Source organism: Anas platyrhynchos, chromosome 15, assembly GCF_047663525.1.
Source record: "Anas platyrhynchos isolate ZD024472 breed Pekin duck chromosome 15, IASCAAS_PekinDuck_T2T, whole genome shotgun sequence".
Lineage (NCBI taxonomy): Eukaryota > Metazoa > Chordata > Aves > Anseriformes > Anatidae > Anas > Anas platyrhynchos.
The window spans coordinates 12817156-12840976 of record NC_092601.1 but is presented as its reverse complement, the minus strand read 5'-3'; the positions used below and the strand labels follow the sequence as shown (position 1 = coordinate 12840976).

Genomic DNA, 23821 nt, shown 5'->3' with positions numbered 1-23821 from the left:
CTGAGGGAGGGCGGGGGGAGGGTGAGGGCGAGGGGTGCGGCGCTGCCCCCAGCGGGAACTGCCCGCGGCTTCACCAGCCGGCAGCCCGGCGTCCAGAACCCAAGTTACGAATACTTTGTTCAGGCACATGCTGAGAGGCTCTTCCCTGGCTTCTGTTGTCCTCCCAGCCCTGCCTTCTGCTCCACACCCCTGTCCTGTGAGCACCTGAGCGCGTCCTGTGGTGTCGAGGTCCCGCAGGCACTGGCAGGCCTCGAAATGAGGCACCTGGAACAGGAGCCCCAGGGCCCAGGCAGCCTTGTATGAGGGTGCCCATAGCCAGCCCTGCCCTGTTTCCCCCTCCAGCCCTGCCCCCTGTCACCACTGGGGCTCTACGGGGCTGGAGGTTTCCACAAGAAATCCTCTAAAACCCAGCGCGACACCGCTTCCTCGTCTGGGGAAAGGCACTTCCCTATAACACTGAGTGGTGAGGAGAAATCCCCCTTTTGAAGAAGTGAGACTTGGGAAAGTGGGGAAGAACCAGCAGGCGGAAGGGAAATCACAAGGGCCACCTCTGGCCTGTCAGGGCCACAGCCAGAGGACATTGGAATGTGGTGTAAAATGCCTTGGATAGAGCAAAGCCTTTCTTCAGGACAAGAGGTCTACAGACTCACAAAGTCACTATCTGAGCTCCAGCTTTGCCGTGTCCCAGCTGTGCAGGGAGGTCCCTCTGGACTGCACCTTCTGTGCAGCAGAGGCTTTGCTGTGGTACGCTGCAGCCTGCGTTTGGGAGTGCTACAATTACAGGCAAATCTGAGACGCTGCAGCAGACTAGGGCTAGCAGCCATAGCAAGTGAGCTGTGGTTCACTGAAGCTGTTTCCTCCTGTGCTAGACTGTGACCAGAAATTGGACAGGGTATTTGGACGCTTTCTCCCTCTTTTGCAAGGCCTCAGAGCCCCATCCACAGGCAACATGGCACAGGGCTCATGTTCACGCCATGCCCCAGGTCACACACCAAATCCACTGCCCCAGCAGGCAGCAAAATAAAAATCTCGCCCAGAATCTGTTTACATTTACCTGTTGTTTGGTTTTGCAAAACTTTTCTTGTTACTCCTTTGCAAATAGCAGTCACTGTTGTAACAGCATCAACTGCAGAAAGCAGGGCTCAGCATCAGACACACAGAAAGAACTTCCACAAGGGAAGCATCCTGCCTAACTTACATCTAACCACAGGTGTAGCATAGCCACAGTCCTTGTTAGCTGGCCACAAAGAAGTTGTGTGCTGCCAGTGTCATGGATGACGCACATTGGGCCTCACATGAAAGTTCCTCCTTAAAATCAGTTTGAGAGAACTCCACAGGTTGTAAATGGCCTGTTGTGTGAGCTCCCTGCATGGTCATTCCTGCTGCCACCATGTAGGACTACAGGACTGCAGGTCAGAATCCAAACTGAGCGAAAATCACAGAAACTATGCCTTAAGCTCTTCTATAATCCAATGCCAATGGAAAACAAAAGTCTCAATTCCATCTGCTTAAAAAGGCAGCAGGATTGAGTAAATGTCAAACGTATCAGAGACACGACTGACAACAGACCTTGCAAAATGAAATTCTTATGACCTAAGCAAAAATGTTTTACTGATCAGATCAAAACATTACTAGGGAGCAGCATTCCTGCATTGAGGTTGGGCACCAATCTGCAAAAGGGACCAAACCAGAGCCATGTGAAGCAAGCCTCCATGGCCCTGCAGGAAATGTCCCGGGCGGGCTGGTTTTGCCTCACACGGGCATCCTGCTAGAGAATTTGACATGCACCTCGCACCTGGCTCCCTCTGAAAGGCAGATGCGTTCCCTCAGCCAGCAGCTAACCCCTTGGGTGGGCTCACAGCAGATCTGCCGGTTCCCTGTGAGAAAGGCCTGAAGCAGATGCCTGCCTTTTCATCCTCCTTCGCTGCTATCTTTGGGCGAAGCCAGGAAATGATCTCTGCGTGCAGCCTTCCTGCCTGGCAGCTCCGACAGCCGATGGAAGCTGTCGTCTGTCGCCCTGCATTTTCCGGCTCGCTGTAGGCGAGCGGGCGGGATGGCAGCGGCGGGGCCGGGCACGCAGGCGCCTGGGCAGGGAGGCGGCAGCGCCGCGGCGGGCGGGCAGCGCTGAGCAGGGAGGGCCGCTGCCACCTGCCCCCGGGCCGCCGTTCCCGGTAAGCGCCGCCTGGACCGGCCCGGAGGGCCCCCGCGGGGCCGCGTAATGGCGGCGGGGCGCGGGCAGAGGGAGTGCGGTGTCACCGCCCCGCGGGGCAGGGCCGGACGGGGCCGGGCGGCTCCTGCAGGCGGCGGGGAGCGGGGAGCGGGGCAGGCCGGCGGGAGGCAGGTGAGGGGCTCGCCCCGGACCGGGCGGGGAGCGGCGGGCGCCGGCCCCGAGGCCGCGGGGGGAAGCGTGGAGAAGCCGCAGCGGTGCCCCGGGGAGCCGTGCGGGTCCCCGGCAGCCCGTGTCCCTCCGGCGGGTTGCCGTCGCCTCAGGGTGCCGGTGGGTGCAGCCCTGCTGTCAGCCGCCGCCGAGCCCACCCCTGAAGCGCTGTCCCTCGAGGAGCTCTCCCGGCTTGGTAACGGGGCTTTTCTTCTCGAGCTCGCTGGCAGTGGGTGTTAGGGCAGGCAGTGGGGAATTTCATCCCGCAGCACGCCCTGTCCATCGGAGTAGCGTGCCTTCTGCGCTGGGATAGCTCCGCTTGTACCAGAAGCGGCCTGGAGATGTTGAGGGGTGAGGGGAACGCAGCGCTGGGGTCTGGCCCTGCTGCGCCCCGAGCCTGCCGGGCAAGGTGTGCGGGCAGCGGCATGAGGCAGCGGCACGGAGCGGCCTCGAGAGCCCAGCAGCGTTTGCTGTAATCTTCTGCAGCGCTGCCAGCACAAAGGGGCCTAAATGCAGTTCTTAAAGGTAGTCAATAACCCCAAATGCATTCTCACATCCTGTTATTCTCTAAACGGTCTGATAAGATCAAAGGAAAGAATATCCGGAAACTCGCTTATTTCAGCTGCCTTGAATATTTTAATTCGGTTGCATCTTCTCAGATTAGTTTAATTCCATCCCATCCATATCCATTTATATTCTTCCTAACTTCATCATTTTAGAGATATCTGAAAATTCCACTGCCTATTTCTGAACTGTTCCAGGCACTTGTCTGTCTGCCTGGACTGTCTTTCCAGACCCAGGCCTGGGTATACTTCAGGTATACCTCAGGTATACTTCATTTGTATACCTGCCCATCTTTAATACAGGCAGGCATCACTTTATTATCTGACTGTGGATCTCTTCATTGCATTATCCATAATGCTTCCTTTACTCCAGACTTGCTGGCATTCTGGTTGCTCAGCATTAAAAGCATATTTTTCTCCATTACAGACTGTTCTGCAGAATTTTCAATGCTTACACCGACAGGCTTATTTTCGTGGGCTTTGTTTTCCCAGTGATACATAATTTTTGCCTCATCCTCGCTTTTTTCCATTGCATATTTCCACATTTTGCCTTTCCGTACTAACCTCTTTTTACCAATATAAAATGCAGATAAAGAAGGTAAATGGCTGATCCAAGAGTGAAGCCAGTTATACATGCCCTATTTCTCACCTCTATTTCCTAACACAAAATTATCTTTGTTTTCCTGTGAGAGCTGAAATGAAGATTCCCAGGAAGATTGTCCTGCAAGGCTAACTTCTCAAGGTTTGTACTGCTGAGCTGGGATAAAGCACAGAGTGTTGATACTCCCAGCAACAACAACAACAAAACCAAGAAGCCCAAACCAGAGGATTCGTCGTAGTTATGCTGCCACAACTAGCAGGAGAATTTTTCTCTGTGACCTCCCCTGGCTTTCACTCATTCTCAACTACTGCAAATTTTCTTCCCACTGTTACCATTTTTTTCCTTGATGGACCCAGTTTTGTAGGTACTTAGCAGCAACAGCACTAGGAATAAAAGAATTCCAGCACAGCAGAAGATGGGACTTTGTGTTCCTCCTGCCTTCAGAAGCATCCTCCCAGGGATTACCTGTGCATTTACCATGCAGGTCATGATACTGGCTTAGCTGTTTTCAGATGTGCATTGATTCTTTCCGGCATTCAAGCACAAGGTACAAATGAGTCCCCCCACATCTCTGCTAATTACCTGTCAGAAAGCAGGCAGGCGAGCCTCCTCAGGCTCATCTGTTGAAAGCAAAGTTGCTGCTTGACCATGGAGAAGTGACGTTCCACGGTGACTAAGCCACGTTTCACTGGTTTGGCTGTGACTTCTCCATTTTACCTTTACCTTCCTGGTCCCACACTACATATTTATAGAACTGGAGGCAAAGTTCAAAATACTCATCACTAGTTTTATCGCACATACAGAGCAACTGAAACTTGTTGGTTTTAATGGCATCCAGAGAGCAACTGGCAGAAATAAGCTATCTTTTCTTGATTTCTGAAAGGACTGGCCTACACCTACCTCAAAGAAAATGCTGACCCCTCTATTTAGAGGAGAGCTTCAGTGCCCAGAAAATAGCAGCTACTTAAGTGATAAAACTGGAATGGAACTCAAACAATTCTCTGCTGTCAAACAGTGCTCTGTGTATACTTAAATAAATATCGCACCTATGTATATTAAATAAATATTAGATCCCAGAGTGGTCACCAGCATGCTTTGGAAAGAGGTTTCCTGATAGCAGTAGCGCCTGAAATATCTATCTGTAGGCATGAGATGTCCATGGACTAAAACTATATGCATGTTTATGGAGAATTCTCAGTTTGCATTCTTTCCCTTGCACTTGTGTTGGTAGATGGCAAGTGCACTGCGTTGGTAGATGGCAAGATGAGGCTGAGGAGGAGGTTCCATGAGACACCGTGGTTTTGTGCAGCTGAGATGAGCAGTGTGTATGGCATGACCAGCTCTGGAGAGCGAAGCCTTCTGCTATGAAACACTCCGTGCTGCTTCATCAGTGTGTCTCAGTTTGCTGTTGGCTTCTGTCCTCAGCCTGCCAAAACTGTTCTATTAACATTGCGAGGTCCTGTAGGATGGACAAGAGCGGCACTAGCAAGGTCTTTCACAAGACTTTTCAGACTGTTGTAAGGTGTATAAATGTGTGGCTCTGACTCAAAGAGATTTGGCTGTCAGCTTCACATGGGCTGTTTATAAAAGACCGTTCTTTAATTTTCTCTTTAGTTTGAATGGTGCTGGCTCCGAGCAGAACTGTAGGTTTGAGATCCATTTTTTATAACTGTCATTTCCATTAATACCTCCTTTTTGCCTTTCAGACATGGCCATGTCCAGTTCCCTTCTGTGGGCTGTTGACATTTTTGGGAGGGTTTACACTCTGTCCACCGTTGGCCAGCACTGGGAGCTCTGTAAGGATACACAGCTGGAATTCAAACGGGTCTCTGCTGTCAAGCAGTGCTGCTGGGGAATAGCCTGCGATCATCAAGTATACACCTACGTGTTCTCGGGTGATGTTCCTATTAGATACCAGGAAGAGACCTATGAAAATCAGGTATGGAACACTACACATGCCTCTGCTGTATGTTCTTCAGAAAGCAAATCCTTAGATTAGCTGTCTCTGTAGTTTTTTTTCACAGATTGATTGTTTGGTTTTATTTTTCATTTTTTACCTCATGTTTCTGAAGAGTATATATGCATTGAATAGGTTATTATTTTAATATTTTAATTCCCAAAGGAAGGCTATACTTTCTGGCTCTTGCTAAAGGAACAGCGTGCACTGCAGCATCCTTCATGCAAGCTGTTTCACCCATTCCACCTGATGTGCTCCTTTCCTTGGTGAAAAACAGTTTCCTTAAGAAATTGTCCAATGTAACAGGCAACAAAAACACACTATTCTTACAAAATACTTTTTTTTGTAATGTTTCAAAGAATTCTTAAGAATTAATTCTTTGAAATACTATTTTTAAATGTATCAAGGAATTCTCTAGTAAAAGCATTAACTCTCCATTAAAGTACATTTCCAGATTTTCTTTTTTGTATAGAAGTGTTATTAAGATGATCTTTTCTATGTAAGATACATCAAAAGAATGTTTTTAACAATGTTTTTAAGTAAATTTATCTATTTTGTTTTTAACTTCACCAAAAGTTATTTGAGAGATAAAACAGAATAATTCTCTTCAACATATTTCCCTGCTTTCTAAGGGGTAACAGGATAAATCTAAGTTGAGAAAATACATTAACTATCTACATGGGTGAAGATAGAACAAACTAATTTAATACATTATTTAACATTGATACAAGTTTCTGTCCATTTAAGAATGTTCATTTTACTAAGTAAATATGCATGTACTTTAAAAAATGCAAAACTTGAAAATCGATTTGGTTTGTTATTTTAAAACTTTTGTTTTGTTTGTTCTAGCCTATGAAAAAATGGAAAACAAAACACTAGGAACTACAAAAGGAAATACTGTGCAAGAGAACAGAATTAAACTCAAGTAGTTTACAGACAATGTGCAAAGCAGTTTAGTAAAATTCTTAGTAAGAAAAAGTAATATTTTGCATAACAGCAATGTAATTAAACAACTAATTTCTCATATGCCCTAAAATGCAGGACAGTATTACCTAACCAGTCTTGCCAGTGTTTCTATAGCAGGTAAAACTGAGGCGGAAAAAAAGAAAAACCACAACTGCATTGGTGAAGAGCCTAGCAAGTTACTTGTCCTATAACTGATTTAGGAAAAAAAAATCAGTAAGATATGATACAGGAAGATTCATTGATGTAGTTGTCTTTACATAGTTTCTGGTGTTGAAACTATGGTGTTTTCCTAGTGTAGGCCATGTGTTAGTCACCTGTCTCACGTGAGATACCTTAGAAATCCCAAAGCTATCTACACAGGAGTTATCCTAATGCTTCAATATCATGGTGCCATACATCACCAAAGAAAAATGCACTGTAAGTAGTAAACTATATCATCCATCATTCCTATTTATGTAGTTGAAATTTGCTTGGTTGGGACTAGCTCTGCAGTCAGTCCTTCTGTGATACTTTAAAACAGCTTCTACCAAAGACCATATTAGCTGGGGACCTACAGCATGACCACTTGCTCATTCACCCCAAGAATTATTCCTCTTCTACTGCAGAAAAAAATAAAAAGGTATAATTTATGACTCACTAGGGCTCTGTAGATGTCCAATGAGGTGATGTGATCTCAAATACAACATTTTTATTATTATTTCTGGCAGCGCTGGAATCCAGTTGGTGGCTTTTGTGAGAAATTATTGCCCAGTGACCGCTGGCAGTGGAGTGATGTGAGCGGGCTAAAACATCAGCAGCTTGATAGTTTCACACTGCCTTCACCACACTGGGAGTGGGAGTCTGACTGGTATGTGGATGAAAATATTGGAGGGGAACCAACAGAGAAAGGGGTAGGTGAACAATACCAAAAAGAGATCTATTCTGGGAATCCTTAGTCTGTAAAATAAAAGGCACTTTTATAAAATGGCAAAAGGTCTGTAAAAATAAAAGGTACCTCTTAACTTCCCATAGCTCCTTCTTTCTGGGAAATAGCTCAGCTATAACACAACACAAGCAAGGATCTTGTCTGAAGGCTTTTGAAGTCCATAGGAGTTGTTTTTTCTCTTTGGATTAGGCCAAGAAATGCTGCCAACTTCGTATTGCTGCTATTTAAAAACGTACTATGAAGAAAGCAAAGCGCTTTACTGTATCTTGTTTGTTCTGTATATGTCATGCAGAGGAATTAGGACATGATTCATAAATCATTCACAGAATTAGCTCGTCTGTTAATCAGGCTGTTAAGACATGCACAGTAGCCTGTACTGTTAGGAATGACTCTTGTGCAGAATCATTCTGAGTTAAGACTTCAAGCTTTTCCTTGGTCCAGTTTTTCACAATAGAAAACCTCTGTTTGCAGGGCTGGACTTATGCCATAGACTTCCCCAGCACCTACACAAAGGATAAGAAATGGAATTCTTGTGTGAGACGCAGGAGATGGATCAGATACAGGAGATACAAATCACGGGATATTTGGGCAAAGGTTCTGGATATCTTTTTAATATTAATTAAACTATTGTTTTTTTGTTTTGTTTTGTTTTTTAAATAAAAATAAATTCCCTTGCACTTATAGTTGATTATTGCTGCTCTGGAGGTTAGACTTCTATTCCTTGACTTCCAACCTTGTAATTCTTGCAAGCCTAAATGGAAAGCTGGGATTTTTCTTAGAAACTTGTGGTAATAAGGTACCAAATCTCATGTTAATGCAGTTGGTTGGAGATAGATAGATGTTCAAATCCTCTGCAAATTTCTTGCTAACTTTTGAAGTTCCTTTGGTTATTGACAAATCTCTTTTGAGATGGCACCTGCTTAACATCATTTAACCAGCTGTGTCCTTTATCTGTATAAATAACTGCTATTTAATAAATGTTGCTCCATTTTGAGAATGTGCAAAAATTGAGATGTTCTGGCTTTCCAACTCAAAGAACATCTGTTTGGAATGTTCTGTGAGCAAAACTTTCCTTTAGTTTGGGACTGAAACAAAGACTTTTTCATGCTGCTTCAGCAGTGTTTCCCCGCCCTTTATATATAGCAGCCTTCAATGAGAGAAAGAAGCTCCATGCTTAGCCTCTTTAGAAGCGATACTAAAACTAACCTGCAGAAAGCAAGTTAAGCCACCAGCAAAATGGCCTATCCATTTGCAGCGTCTTTTCTGTTCTCAGTCTTCCCTCTGTTTGCTCCAGATCGTATCACAGGATGATCCGGATCAGCTGCCAGACCCTTTCAATGACATCTCAATTGGAGGATGGGAAATCACTGATGAGCCTCTTGGCCGTTTATCAGTGTGGGCGGTTTCTTTGCAAGGAAGGGTACGTGCACATTCCATACATTTTCTAATATAAATTACTACTGAAAAGGAGTTACGTACTTTTAAAGCAAGGCATGTTTGTTATGGTAAGGAACTACACTGCTTGTGCAGGCAGGCCTGCTCCTTACTAAAATTCTCTAGGATCGAGAGATTTGAGGTTACTGATTGAGTCTTCAGACTTGGCAATACGCAATCCAACTGTGGAAAGTTTTGAATTTATTCTCCTTTGAAAACTATACATCTTTCTTTTGTTGTTTCTTTTGTTGTTGTTTTGTTTCTGGTTTTAGGCCCACTGTAATGCTTCTCATCTTCTGCTCAGTACTGTAGAGATAGCTTCTTGCTTTCCTTCCTTTATTCTTAGAGCATCATCTGAGTAGCCTTCCTTTGTCTCTAGACAATTTCTAACTTGTGGTCTCACAAGAAAGAATGTAGTAATTGTAACAGGTAGCCTGAGACTGCACTTGCACTTGACACTGCCTGGGGAGGCAAGCAATCTTGGTTAAATTGTTTAAAATGAAATTCCCTGTGCCTCAGGCTTCCCTGTAATAACTGACTCGCATCCCACTCTGCAGGCTTACTTGACTGACATTATAAAATGCTTTCATTTCTCAAAGTAAAAGTCTCTAGAGGAAGAATGTATTTCTAAAACTGATGATTTAGCATGCCACAGTCATCTTTTGGAGCACTTGTATGATCACCACAGGATGCTTTCTTTGACCTTCCTGTTTTGACTGGAGTGAAAAAAATCATGCAGGCAGTCGGAGCATGACTGGTAGATAGCCAGGATGTCACTGCAGGCTGCGCAGAGAATGGAATTTTTACCCATGTTGTGGCAAGCTCTGTTCAGTGAAAGCAAGGTTGGGCTCTCAACTAACAGGAACATTTTCTTGTTTGTTTTCTTGTTTATTTGTTCATTCTTGTTTTGTATTTTTTTTTGTTTGTTTTTAACATGCCTTGAGATATAACAAAGTGTTTTGTTTTGCTTTTAATGTTGAAATATACACAGGACTTGTAGCAACAGGTCACGTGCCCAATCCAGATTCAAGTCCATGATAAAAGCTAATCTGTAAAAACACCTCCTCCCTTAGTACATAAGGAAATAGTCTTCAACAGCATAATTGACATCAAAAAATACTTCTAACAGCCAGTGCAAACACTGCATTAAAAAAAACCAAACAACTGTTGTCAAAGGAGGACTGTTCTTTCATCAGGATGTCATCGTGCTTCTCTGAATAGCTTCATTGTTGTAGTAGTATTTTGTAAGTTTTGTGTTTTGTTTTTTTTTTTTTTTTAATTTGTGTAGGTGTGGTACAGAGAAAACGTGTGCCATCACAATCCAGAAGGTTCCATGTGGTCCTTAATCACCACTCCTGGTGAAGTTGTACAGATCAGCTGTGGACCGTATGACCTCCTCTGGGCAACTCTTTGGGAAGGGCAAGCTATTGTGAGAGAAGGAATTGATAGGAATAACCCTCAAGGTGAAGTGTTGTTACATTTAGCATGAAACCTCTTTGATTTTTGAAATGTTGCATAAGGAAATAACCTACAATGGCTTCTGGGCTTTGTTTCTTGCAGGAATTTCCTGGAGTATTGTGGAGTCCCCAAGCTCTGAAAATGGGATTATGCACGTCTCTGTGGGAGTTGATGTGGTGTGGTGCGTTACAAAAGATCGGAAGGTAAGAGGTGTTATGCTCTGGTTCTGTTTTTTTCTCCCTTTTTTAATCTGCTTTTCTGAAATGGGCATGTAACTTTTGTAGGAAATGTCAATGATTTGGACTCCCTATACGCATGGTTTGGGCAATTCCAGTCCCCATGTTGTTACGGGAATATGCTGTGGTTTATGATATATATGTACGTACTTGCGTGCAACTTCAATATTCCCTTCAATGAATCCCTTCATATTGAATCCAAAAACAGGGATTAATTCTGTTTGGGAAGAAAATGTGTTTGATTTCAAACACTAAGACATTGTAACAGTTCAAGATTCTTACTTTGACATCACAGACAATTTAAGAATAAGATGGATAATATGAATGAGATTCCTCATAGGCTGTGTGGCTTATGGGCTTCTTTACACGAGGAAGTGATTCAAATCAAGGTAGTTACATCATTGGTGTAACTCTCTCCCTTTGGGCATTTATTTTGGGATAAGCGTATGTGTTTTAAGTAATTCAAACATTTTAAGCTGTTTTAAGTAATTGAGTTACACTGGTTTAATGAGTTACTGCTTGTCAGCTGAGCCATGGCAACTGACTGTCCAGCCTGCTCCATCTGCCCCTAAAACCACTATAATAAATGTAAATAAGCTAGTAGGTTTTCCTTCAGGTTTGTCAAAGGTAGTCAAGTACACAGTCTGTTACATGTTTCAACCAACAAGTTCTAAAGTAGCTACTTGTCATTATAAGACCATATCCTAAATATAGATGCATAACTGGAAGATTTTCCAGGTACCCAGCCCACAGACACTTTCTCATTGGTAAAAACTAATCTAAGACAATTTAAAGAGCAGTACCAGTTAAAAAAAATCCCTTTGTCAGTTCCCTCTGTCAGCTCAGCTTCACAGCAACACTGTTTGGAAGTTGATTTAGAGTCACCAAAAATAGCCTACAGTTGACATGTAATAGCAAATATTTTCCCAATGGCTGAGAAACTAACTCTGTCACAGAAAGTCATAGCATGATGTGTCCTTGTGGGCTCTTCAGGCTTTAGTTGGTCATAAAGACACATTGTCTGGTTACTATTAAAAGAATTATTTTATCTTCACCTGATTAAAACAAATGAACATGGAGGTAAGTGACTTCTCAAGGCAATGCCATAGTCAGTATTGGAGATTAAGACTAATCCACTAAAGAAATTAAATTCCAGCTGTCTACCTGCTTATACAGAAGATGCAAACTACAGACTTTTGTTGTTGTAGGTATGGTTTAGAAGAGGTGTGAATTCACATAATCCTTGTGGAACAAGCTGGATTGAAATGGTTGGAGACATGATGATGGTAAACGTAGGCTTAAATAATCAGGTAAGACACCTGTATACCAGTTGTGAGGTTATTTGTGTTCCTGTTTGTGCAGATAGTATTCACGTGTGAACTGTCAGCAGTGCCGATATGGACAGCTGAGCAAGAGATCCATGTGCTTGAACTGCTAGGAAAGAAGGCATGGCTGCATTCCTCACCAGAATACAACAGTCAGCCTGTCTCTCATGTCAGACATTCAGGTTCAGGCTTCTCTTGATGGTACTGAATTTCATATTGCATCTACAGTATCAGCAGTAAAGAAAAACAGAAAGGGAAAATGCTGAGTCTGTCGGGTTTTTGCACTGAATTTTCCACCACTGCACCTTTTTGTACATGCTCTTTTCCTGCATTCCATGCCATTTCCTTCACCAAGCCCTTTCCTTCCCTAGGTCTGGGGAATTGGCTGTGATGACAGAGCAATCTACTTTCGCCAAGGTGTCACACCAAGTGAGCTCAGTGGGAAGACGTGGAAAGCAATTGTATGCGGCCGAGAGAGTGACAGATCTCAGACTGGGAGCTCAACAAGTCTGCTCAGGTGCGCAGTAAAATACCTGCTTGAGACTCTATATGCCAGGAGTTTCAGTGCTAGGACATACTTCTGTACATTCTGTATGTTCAAGTGGTACAGACAGGGAAGAGCAGGGAAGGCATCTCTAACCATTAGGCATGCCAAAAAAGGCATTTGCTTTTTTGCCATTGAAATTAACAATAAGCAGCAGTTGCTGCAGTCAGAAGCTGACGCTCCTACTTTGGAATTCATTGCATGCTTCCAGCACTGTGTGTTCTTCTGGCCTTTATTATCCCTATCTGGAGCTGGTCTCTAAAAAGATTAAATGTTACCTGTGAAGTAACATGAAGGAGTGTCAGCTTCACTTAGTGATTATCCTTCTCCAGTGCATCACTGTACGTTTCTTTCCTGAGAGATTAGACCAGTAACTCCCTGCTGACTGCTTGCTGTTGGCTGTGCAAGACATGACAATGCAGCCGGCATGCTACAGAAGCTACTTAAGTCAGAGTGCTCTGAGTAGAAGACCTCTTTAGCTAAGACAAAAAGCACAAAGTTAATAATGGGCTTAAAAAAAAAAATCTATTATTTCATATCCCAAAAATGGGATGTTGCTTCAGTGTTTTTCTTGGAGTTGTTGATAGCCAACACCCATAATTTTTTACAAAGATCAATGAGATCTCCTCTTAAATCCATGTTGGACTCTTTTTTCTTAATGATAGATTTTGACCTTTAAAAGGAAGTGTGCTGTTTCTCTCCTAAAGCTGCAACACTCCGACAATTTCTGCCTGTCTGTGGTCTCAGGCCTGTGTTAATTTATAATGTTTTGAATTATAGTTAATGAATTATCTATTTGTCCTTCAGTGCTGGCTGTTTCTTTACTGATGATATTCAGAACCAAACAAACGCGGTCATTCCTGGTGATGCAGACACTTCCTCTGACACAGATCTTCCAAGCATCCCCACGTACCTTGCCAACACTCCCCCGATGGGAGCTGCAGCCAGTGGCAGTGGTAGCAGTGCAGGCAATCAGACAGCAGAAATATGTGCAAATTTGACTGTGGATCCTCTGGACTCTGATCAAGGAGAAGCCAATGTTGCTTCAACTGGTAATAAGAAATCTAATCTTGAAAGCCTTAAGTCTACAAACCCAAATCCTTCTGCAGAACTGCAGTGGACAAACATTGACTTAAAGGAGGCTCAGAAGCATCCAGTCCTCTCTGTCAACACCTTTGCAGAAACGTCCAGCCTGTCTTCCCTTGGCATGTTCTCGGTGGGAGCTGAGGAGCAGTACGGAGCTGATGAGCACCCGCTGTGGGCCTGGGTGTCTGGGGGAGGCTGCCTTGTGGATTTGCACAGCCCACTGAAATGGTTCACTGTCTCCTCAGGTACTTCCAATTTCAATTAGTCAGTATTCTTAAAAAAAAATAATGTGTTTGGTTTTTGTTTTAAACAAAACCTTGGCACAAAACTTCTGATTACTGCTCTTCCTGAAGTTCGTTGTTACGCTCCGTGTCTGAGCATAGTGCTGCATGTATTTAACTGTAAAGCACTTTGGGATTGAGATATGTAAGTGTAAAGGTGATAAAGGAGTTTCTGTAAGAATTTTATAAAATAATCAGTGTGCTGGAACTGCATCTTTTTTTTTTTTTTAATGGCACTGAAACTGCAACTTCAGGCTAAACCCCTAATACCACTGAACAGTAAGTAGAAGCAGTGAAAAAGGCTCTCTTAAGAGATGCCGATGCCACAAATACCACCTTGCCACTACCATTCCTGCTGAGGTAAGGGTAAGACTGAAGTTACTGAGGGGCATTGTGGATGTGAGCCCCAATGATACCTGGATGAGGCTGGAATTTACATTTTTGAAAGACAGTGGAGTATAACCATATTTTAAAAATAGACCATGAGCTGTGGCGTCCAGGTACTTACTAACAGCATAACTCTTAATGCATTGTATTATCTAAATATCTTGCAGTTCAGTGCTAAGTCCCATTTGTATAAAGTTACAGCATTGAAAGATTCAATATAATCATATAGCAGTTCCATTCCGATGCATTATTTACAATGCTTGGCTTTAATACACTGATTTCAAAGCGTTAATTAGCAAATTTTGTTAGACTGGGTTGATTCGGTCCAGCGTTTAAAGCAGTATCATGATACTTTTTTCACAGGACTGTATTTCAAAGCTCACTGATAGGTGTTGGTTTTGCTTCTGTTGTAGGTTTGTCGTCCTCCGTGCAGTCTCTTTCTCTGTCTATCACTCCAGCACAGACAGCAGCATGGCGAAAGCAAATTTTTCAGCAGCTCAGTGAAAGGACAAAGCGGGAGCTGGAGAATTTCAGGCACTATGAACAGGCTGTTGAGCAGGTAAGCAACGAGGATACCTACCTCTGTCTTGTGAGCACGTAGATCTGTCAGTACTAGGCATCAGTGGTACAGTTCTGATGTACTCATCTGAACTTAGCTGTTAGCTTTTTATTCTCTTCCTTATTTCTGTCTGTGACAGCTTTCTTGGAGTATCACTGTCTGGGCACCCTGTGGGAAACTGGTGGCTTATTAAACATGGACTAGCAATCTTCATCTAAAAACGTTAGCTGATAGTTTTGTGTAGGAGCAACTGAAGCATTGGTCAGCTGTTATTTCATATATTGAAACCTCAAATTCAGAGAAACATTTGCAACAGTGGAATATTGTAAGAATTATTCCACTACAGGATGAGGCTCCTTAATTGAAACGGTGACTCACATAGGTGAACTTTTCTTCTCTGTGAGCCTTAGGTGATCAACATAACTTGCATAAATTAATCAGTGGTGATAATATCAGTAACAGCACTTAAATATCAGCTCCTGGTCTCTTTTCAGATTCATTCATGGTTTTGGTCCCTTCATGGATAATTACCAAATGCCAATTGCCAAGTCTGCAATTCATTTAATTAAAAACACTTGGAGTCCAGGGCTTTAGTTCAGTTTATGTGGAGGGAGTTCAGTTTAAGGATTATGTCAAAATCTTTCAAAATTGGAACAGAAATTGTGTTAAAGAAGTAGTATCTGTGTGCTATTGCATTCTTTGCAGAAGTCAAATGTTAACACTGATGTACACATGGCATTCCAGTGCCTTTCTATCCAGTTTTGTCAGTTTTCATTTTGTCTTCAGCTTTCTGAATACTGGTGTACTCTGTGTCAGAAGTAACTGATATGATACAGACCTTACAGACCTACAGCAGAGATTTCTTGTGGTCACAAGAAATAATGCTTGGAAGAAAGAAGAGTCATGCGGTTTCCTTACTTTTGAAAATTTGTGTTTGCATTGCAGTCAGTTTGGGTTAAAACTGGGATGTTGCAATGGTGGAGAAATTGGAAGCCTCATAAATGGATGGATGTGCGAGTGGCACTTGAGCAGTTCACTGGGAGTGACGGAATGCGCGACAGCATCCTGTTCATCTATTACATGTATCATGAGGAGAAAAAGGTGTGTCCAGCTCAAGACCCCCAACAGTGTTGTGTATGGCAAAAGACAACCTATGAATGAGAAAAAGATTTTTAGGGAAGGCAAATTATGATAAGCTGTTGTTTTGGGAACCAATTCAAATGTAGCCCAGGGTAATAGTGAATTGCAGGCTTTTCTAAGCTTTGTTAATGCTCTTTCAGAAACGCCCACTCAGCAAGCATCCACATTGCTTAAACCATCAGCTTTGCACTAATTAGGATTGCCTTTGGAAGTTCAAAACATTCCTGGCTATGAAGAAAGAACCAAGCTTAGCTGGCTAGGGTCTGCACAAATAGGGTTGATGCATACCGGCAACATGAACCAGAGGTTGTGCAGGCCTGGATACTGGGCCCCACGTAAGGAACAACATTCCTTCTGCACCAAGAATTGATTCTTTGCTACCCTTGGCAGCAATGCCTTGTTCATAGTCTTGAAGTGCAAAAATGCTAGCACTGAGGAAGGTATATCTTGAGTTCACCTTAGTCTCTTTTTTTTTTTTCTCTTGTCTTAGTATATTCATGTGTTCCTGAATGAAGTCACCATTATAGTCGATGTTCTGAACGAAGCCAAACACACCTTTGCCCTGTATACACCTGAAAGGACGAAGCAGCGATGGCCAATCCGCCTAGCAGCCACAACAGAACAAGAAATGAATGACTGGGTAATTCAGTGAAATTTTCATTTCAAGCTGGCTATTTTTGAAATAAAACATAAAAGCTAGTCTCTGAAATCTGAGCATTATATTTACAGTATCTAGGCTCCTTAGCTATCTTCACAAATTAAGCATTTTAGAAGTCCTCTTCAAGCTCCGTCAGGGGCACCCAAGGCTTACTGTCTCCTCTAGAGTTTGCACTGGTTCTGAAGCCACAGTTATCCAGAGTAAAACCAACATTGCTTTTCCTTCCCTTCCTACCTCTGGATATAGATTGCGCTACGAATGAGTTAGGAATTGAATTCAATGAGTCTATTCCTCTGCGTTGGTAGAACTGTTGTCACTGTTGTAGAGAATCTTACTTATAGGCAGGCCTGTGTACACACACCAAAGCAAAGGAAAACCTGAAAGACACCTCATAAAGGTCAAATGCTACAAACCACATTAATTCCTGTTATTCTGTTAAGAACTTCTAAAACACTGAATTCCAGTGCCTTTGAGAAAAAAATGCTAATTCACTTTGCTGACTTGTAAGAACCTGCAAAGCTAAAATTTCATTTTGTAGTACTGGAGCATCAATATGGAAGTTTTTGTTCTCGCTGTAAAAGTAACCTTCTGGCTCTCTGCTTCTTGTTTTTTAGCTGTCTTTGCTGAACATGTCCTGTTGTGAAAGCAGACGGATTCAAGGCCCCCCTTCTCATCATGCCATTTGGTCAGTTACTTGTAAAGGAGACATCTTCGTTAGCGAGCCAAGTCCTGAACTGGAGGCAGGACCACACCTGATGCCATGTGATCAAATGTAAAGGGTTTCAGAAGCTGTTCTTTCTGCATGGGGTGCTTTCCAGTAGAGATTGTCTTTCATGTCAAGTTGGTGATGTCGATGGGCTGTTGGAATGTGTAGCACACTGCAGATGTCTGCCAATCACAAGGTTAATGGCTGCCTTCATGCTTATGAGTGCATTTGAAGAAATTCACCAAATTGTATTTTAGTTCTCAGATGATGGAGCTATTCTTGTGATTTCAAAAATTTGGGTTGAGATCCCATTACAAATGAGTTGAAAATTTTGCATCTTAAGGATTGCATCCTCAATGTAGTAACGATCTAAATCAAGAGATGGCCTACACTAAAAGTAAACCTAGTCACTGTAACTGTAAAGTAATTTGAGCTTTCAGTTTTATCTGAGTCAGGAAATCTGACAGTCTCATTTCTCTACTGTCATTTCAGTCCAGGAATATCTCCTTTGGAGTTTCTATTACAACTGTGACAATGTAGTACTGCAAGTTCTGCAAGCACAAGCTCAGAACTGGGGGGTCAGAGGCCAATCTTCAATTTTTAAAACTACCTCCAGTTTCTTTGAATAATAACACTTCAGAAATACTTTGGTCCTTTTTCTTCAGGGTAGAGCACCTTCAGCATCTGGAAAATCACAAACTGATGTTCTCTTACATCTTAGTTTAGGGGATCTGTGATTGAAGCCATCTCCTACCATTCGCATAACTAAAACACTCCTCTGCAATTTCTTTACTTTCCCCATTCTTCCCCAGAAAAGTTCCATGGCCAACTGGCTACATAAAGCCCCAGGAAAGGATTAACCTTCCAAGATTAGAAGTATTGGGAGAATTACATCCCTTCTCTTTTTTCCAATCTCCATAGCAGATATATATGAGATTTGTTTTTTTGTCAGATAAAGGTGATTCCTGCCTTTAAGAAAAATGAGGACCAAGTTAAAGCTCAGGCAGCTGATGGCTGCTAAGACATACAGATTCTAACAAGATCATCCTAACTAGTTCAAAAAAGAAATCAAAACATAAGCCATAAAATAAAAGGAAAGCAGAATACTTCAAAGCCTGAAAATTCCCAGTGAAGGCAGACAGGTTCCTTCCAGCAACCTTTCCAGTTCAGAGGAAATGCTTTCAACTGTCAGCTGCCTTCACTAATTGAATGAACAGAGGTTGAGCAAACAAGTAAAGTTGCCTTTCCTTAGGATGACAGAGTTGTAGGGGGCAGGGGAAGCAGAGATTCCTGGCGGATATAGTATGTAGGATGGGGTAAATGTAGAATTCTGTCCCTTTTCTGGCAGGTTTTGGCGTCAAGTTGGAGGGCATCTTCGACTGATAGAGTGCAATAACCAAGGCATAGTGTGGGGCATAGGATATGATCACACAGCTTGGGTTTATACTGGTGGATATGGAGGTGGCTTCATCCAAGGTAGGGATGACTGTTCTGTGGTGTACGTTTCTTCCTCATCTTCGCAACTGGGTCAGCTATTCAAGTGATTTCAGCTGTCCTTCCTTTAGCCTTTGTCATATGCAGGGGTGTACAGTGAACAGGCCCCACATCAGGAAGGACTTGGTATTGCAGTCTTATACAATATTGTTATGGCTATAATAATATTGTAATATCTTGTAATATAATATCTTGTAATATAATATCTTCCAATATTATTGTGGCTAATAGAATTTAAAATGTAGTGTCTGGAACGTTTAGCTTCAGTGTAATCCAAAAGATTTATTTCTCCCAGGACTGGCCAGTAGTGCTGATAACATCTATACGCAGTCAGATGTGAAATGTGTTTACATCTATGAGAACCAGCGGTGGAACCCAGTCACTGGATACAGCAGCAGGTTATTTACTTGATTTGTGTTTATTGAGCGTACTTTTTTACTGATTTCAAATGAAGCATCAAGGGGGTTGTTCTAGCTTTTCAAAATAATTACTACAGATATTCTGTCTTCAGTCTCCTCCAACATTTATGGTTAACCTGAGATGGAAGGTACAGAATTTTTGAATTTCCTAGATTTATAAATATCCATTCAAAATCCATTTGTAGTAAAACACTACAGATTTGTGCTTTGTGAGTGCACAAAGAGTGCCTGCTTGCAATACCTTTAGTTATTAAGGCCACAGAGTGAAAGTTCTTATTAGGTTACATATATGTTCATGTATATTTTGGTCTAAATACATTGTATATTTGAATACTTGAATAATATATTTAAATGGAAGTACTGAAAAGCATTTACATATATGGGTGTCTATGCCACAGACACCCAGGATTCACCTTGGAATTTTTAGTAGTGAGGAATATCACTCTAGAGAAAAATATTTTTATGGTTGTCAGGTTTGGTGTGACTGGAAGCAAAAAAAGATTCTTTCCCACTGTGCTCCTCACTTACATAATATTTCTATATACAGAGTTTAATGACAGAAAACTGTTTCATTTATGAAAACAGGAACTGCTAGAAATATTTTTTTTCTCTCTCCCCTTTTGAATGATGTTATTGTAAATGACCTTGCATTCCTTGTGCACTGTCTCACTGCAGAGGCCTGCCCACGGACAGATACATGTGGAGCGATGCCTCTGGCCTGCAGGAATGTACAAAAGTCAATACCAAGCCTCCTTCACCACAGTGGACTTGGGTAAAGTTTGTTTTAAAAGTCTTTTTACTACTAAAGTAAGGCTAAATAGGATACAAAACTTGCGATCAAGTGACCTATTTTTTTTTGTGAGTTTGTCATTACATTTAACCTTTGTTTCCCTATTTATAATAATCTTCCATAGTCAAAAGAACATTAAGCATTGAGGGGGTTTTGTTGTTTAGTGGGACTTAGACTTCTCTTCAGATTGCTTTGTCTTCAGCTGAATTAAAAAGACTTGGGAACCTCTGCATGAATTTATACTGCAAGTATTAGAAGGTTTTTAGCAAGTCATTGCACTCCAAAAAGTAGAAAGGGAAATACTGAAAGAGATTATTTTTATGATACAGTAGGTATTGATTGTGCTTCTTATTGTCTCCTTCTGACAATAGGTATCCGACTGGTATATTGATTTTAGTACTTCAGGTGGAACAGATCGGGAAGGCTGGCAGTATGCAGCAGACTTTCCAGCGTAAGGAGATACCTTTTTCTGCCTAAAATCCTAGCAGGCATTTTTAAGTTCTTGTTTCCTCATTTGCTGTTTTGCACATAAACCATACTTTGACAGGGGCAAGTGTGCCTTAATTTCTCTCATGGTACGGAGACACTAACACTGAAATGTGCTGGGGAGGTAGGGCAGCAAGGTGAAGGTCACCTTACCAAACAGAAGTTCCAAGTGTTTTAAAGTTAGCAGATGCGTCTGGTGGGCAGATACATAGACGATGCTCTCAGGCTGTCACTGAAATTGGAGATGCTCTGATATCCTCGTGAACACATTTTGTTTTGGTAGGTCCTACCATGGCCACAAGACAATGAAAGACTTCGTCCGACGGAGGCGCTGGGCAAGGTGAGGAACTAAGATAGAAACACAAGTTTTGATGCTAGCTGCTCCCTTATCATCTCCTTTACTTGAGGGGAAAGGTTGTCACACAATCAACAAAAGAAGTAATAAAGAAACATGCAATAACTAACCCACATCCAGGATAAGCTCAGGATCTTTAGCACTCTGGCTCTATATGAAGCCTTTACAGTAGATAACTTAATTGATTTTGTGGGACCTGTAGACAAAATCAGCTGGTGATTCTCTGTATCTATTTTTCCTTACAGTAAATAATCAAGGAACAATAAAGTCTAGGTATATTAGTACATACTAGTTCACTTGTAACAGCTGAACTATGTCATCTCTATTAGTTACTTTAGCATATGAATTCCACATACCATGCACTAGGCCACAGATAATCCCAGCCCCATTTAAATCAAAGTATACTGTATTCAGACGGGTCCAGGAAAATAGCAAACTGCCATTATATTCCATTAAGCAGTGGAAATCTATATTTACTGTTTTTCCAGCTTTTCTATGCTCTTCGTACTAGGCTATGAAATATGCTAAGAAATTGCCGTGAATTTACAGTTATGCATTCTTCTTTTTGATACTGAGGCTGCAAAGCTAGTATTTTGGCCTTTGTATATTATCTTCTAACTAAGGTCCTGAATCAAAATGTTGTTGTTCCAGGATGTGCAACCAACCAAATAACATCCATTTGATCAAAATAAGCAACTTCAGAAATACCCTTAAACCTAAACATTTCCTCCTACTTTAACTATCAATTTAAAATTGCAACCAGGTAAGGAACAGCTCAGGGCTGGATCTTATTTTTCAGAATTGGGAACAGAGGAATGCCCCAAGTTTTTTAGGACATTCTTTATAAACAGAAATAGCTGCTGTGATGGTAAAATCTCATGTAGTTTCCCCAAGACAGCTCTTAACTCAAAACTGCCTTTTCTCTGCTTACCTCAGGATACTACATTTGCTTTTTAACAGTTGCCACCAAAAAACAAATTGTAAAGTGATTCCCTTACCCAAGGCAGAGGAAGGAATGAATTGGGTGTGAAGTACAATGGGATTCCTAGCTGGGGTCAAACAACCATGATTCAGCTATTGCTCACTGAGTTTTAGAGAGTTAGGAAGCAGAGCTTAGGAAGAGAGTTAGAAGCTGCCAACACCTTCTTTGGTGGCCTTGATTTTATTATTTTTTTTTCTAAACAACAACAAAAAACAACTTGTGAAATCAGAACAGATGTAAACTGTCAGAATTCAAAACGTGATGCAAAATATGATTGTTGAAAACCCTTTCAAATTAAAAAATAAATAAATAAAAGCTAATTCTTACTGTACCTATTTAATGAAGACTTCAGGATTGTTCAAACTAAAGTCACCAATGGATCAGGGAACAAGTTCAGTTATAGAAGGTACATACTTCTGATGGGTATGGTTTTTTTTGCTTCAGAAAATGTAAGATAGTCACCAGCGGGCCATGGCTGGAAGTGCCTCCTGTTACCCTGTGGGACATCTCCATAATTCCCAGTTCAGATGCGGCTGATGAAGAATCAGTAGCACTGTGGGCAATCAGTGACAAAGGAGACGTGCTCTGCAGACTTGGAGTGACACAGCAAAACCCAGCTGTAAGGCTCCTTGTTTATTTTTACCACCTTATTAATGTATTTAATGTAATTATGCAAGTACATACACAGAGTCATGCAGTGCCTTCTGTCAAAGTACCTTATTTTTTTCCTTTTCGTGTCCCAGATTTTAAAGTCTTTGTCCATCAACTGTGACAGTTTTCTGCCCACATTTTTTTAAAATATTCTTTCTCTTGCATAATCTGCTTAAGCTTGTGTTAACATTATTTGCAGTAGCCTCCCATCCCTGTGTGATCTTTGAAGGTCCCTTCTAATTGAACGACTCTATTCTAATCTATCTCCTGTGTATCTCCTCATGAAGTACTTTACTTCCACTTTCTGCACTGATAGCTTAGTTCCATTTTTTTCCCCCCATTGTTCCTAACCTAATGCCCTCTGATAGCAATAGGAGTTTGTCCATGGACTTTTCAGAGCCTGGAACTGACTTTGCTTATTTCAAAGGCAGGTGGGCCTGGATGTACCTACTGACTTTTCCTTGAACTGGGACAGAAATAATGAGTACATGTCTAGTAAGGTACACAGAAAGGAACAAATAGTTTGAGTAGCTTCATTAGCAATCTTTCCTAATAAAATACATGTGCTAAAACAACAAATTAGGGTTGATATTCACTAATTTTAAGCCATATTTACAATTGGAAAGAAAATATACTTTCAGTGGAATTTGGAGAAAAACTGCAAGATGAAAATTTATAGGGATGATTTTTTTCTTCTTCCTACTCAGTCTGCTACAATAGCACAGGTCCGTATGGCAAGTGCAACAGCAAGAAATGGAATTCTGTGTCTGGAATCTGAAGCCAGACAGACTTCAGTCTGTTGATTTTTGTGAGATTATTGCTCTATATAATCAAAAAAGGTATTATTTGAAAAAAGAAGGAGAGAAGAAAGAGAAAGAAAGAGAACAGATCTCTATCCCAACCATTCAGAGACAGGCAGGTCCCTAAATTTCAGTGATTTCAAATGAAAAAGCTCTGGTATAGTCCAACATAGCTATTAATTTCAAAGAGTTAAATATCCAAGTATTTTTGAGGATCAGAGACCTTGTTTCTGTTCAGTCATCCTAACTTTTTATTTTTCAAAAAAGAATTATTACTCAGAGTCTTTTTTACTACCTAGGATTTTCCACATTTGGTAGCCATCAAAATAATTTTATCATGGTTTCCCATGGAGTTTTTAAACATTGCTTCACAATTTCTTCCACAATTTGTCAGGGAACATCCTGGCTTCATGTGGGAACAGATCAGCCCTTCATTTCCATCTCCATTGGAGCATTTTACCAGGTGTGGGCTGTTGCTAGAGATGGTTCTGCCTTCTACCGGGGCTCAGTGTCTCCAAAGAAACCTGCAGGTGAGTACTTGTACGATTTTTGGTTACAATCTTCCTCTTATACAGGATGGAAGCTCTACTACAGTGCCATGTCTAGAGAAGACAATTTTTAGTAGAGGTCTTTACAAAATA

The 23821-nt window shown here is 41.8% G+C and overlaps 1 protein-coding gene across 7 annotated transcripts in view; it reads left to right on the top strand.

Annotated features, from left to right (window-relative positions):
• The first annotated feature begins 1927 nt into the window (after nucleotides 1-1927).
• Nucleotides 1928-23821, top strand: part of TECPR1 (tectonin beta-propeller repeat containing 1) — a 26228-nt gene continuing 4334 nt past the window's right edge. Inside the window, exons 1-22 of one of the 7 annotated variants that reach the window (XM_027469291.3) lie at nucleotides 1928-2171; nucleotides 3631-3682; nucleotides 5248-5480; nucleotides 7172-7354; nucleotides 7861-7983; nucleotides 8684-8809; nucleotides 10112-10286; nucleotides 10384-10484; nucleotides 11726-11827; nucleotides 12214-12359; nucleotides 13194-13717; nucleotides 14554-14699; nucleotides 15645-15800; nucleotides 16330-16479; nucleotides 17112-17269; nucleotides 18552-18679; nucleotides 18993-19095; nucleotides 19792-19888; nucleotides 20278-20357; nucleotides 20676-20732; nucleotides 22174-22348; nucleotides 23575-23710. In XM_027469291.3, the coding sequence (XP_027325092.2) occupies nucleotides 5250-5480; nucleotides 7172-7354; nucleotides 7861-7983; nucleotides 8684-8809; nucleotides 10112-10286; nucleotides 10384-10484; nucleotides 11726-11827; nucleotides 12214-12359; nucleotides 13194-13717; nucleotides 14554-14699; nucleotides 15645-15800; nucleotides 16330-16479; nucleotides 17112-17269; nucleotides 18552-18679; nucleotides 18993-19095; nucleotides 19792-19888; nucleotides 20278-20357; nucleotides 20676-20732; nucleotides 22174-22348; nucleotides 23575-23710 (3097 nt within the window). In that variant the 5' untranslated portion in view covers nucleotides 1928-2171; nucleotides 3631-3682; nucleotides 5248-5249. The other 6 variants (XM_072023776.1, XM_027469289.3, XM_027469290.3 and 3 more) reach the window with 6 other exon arrangements.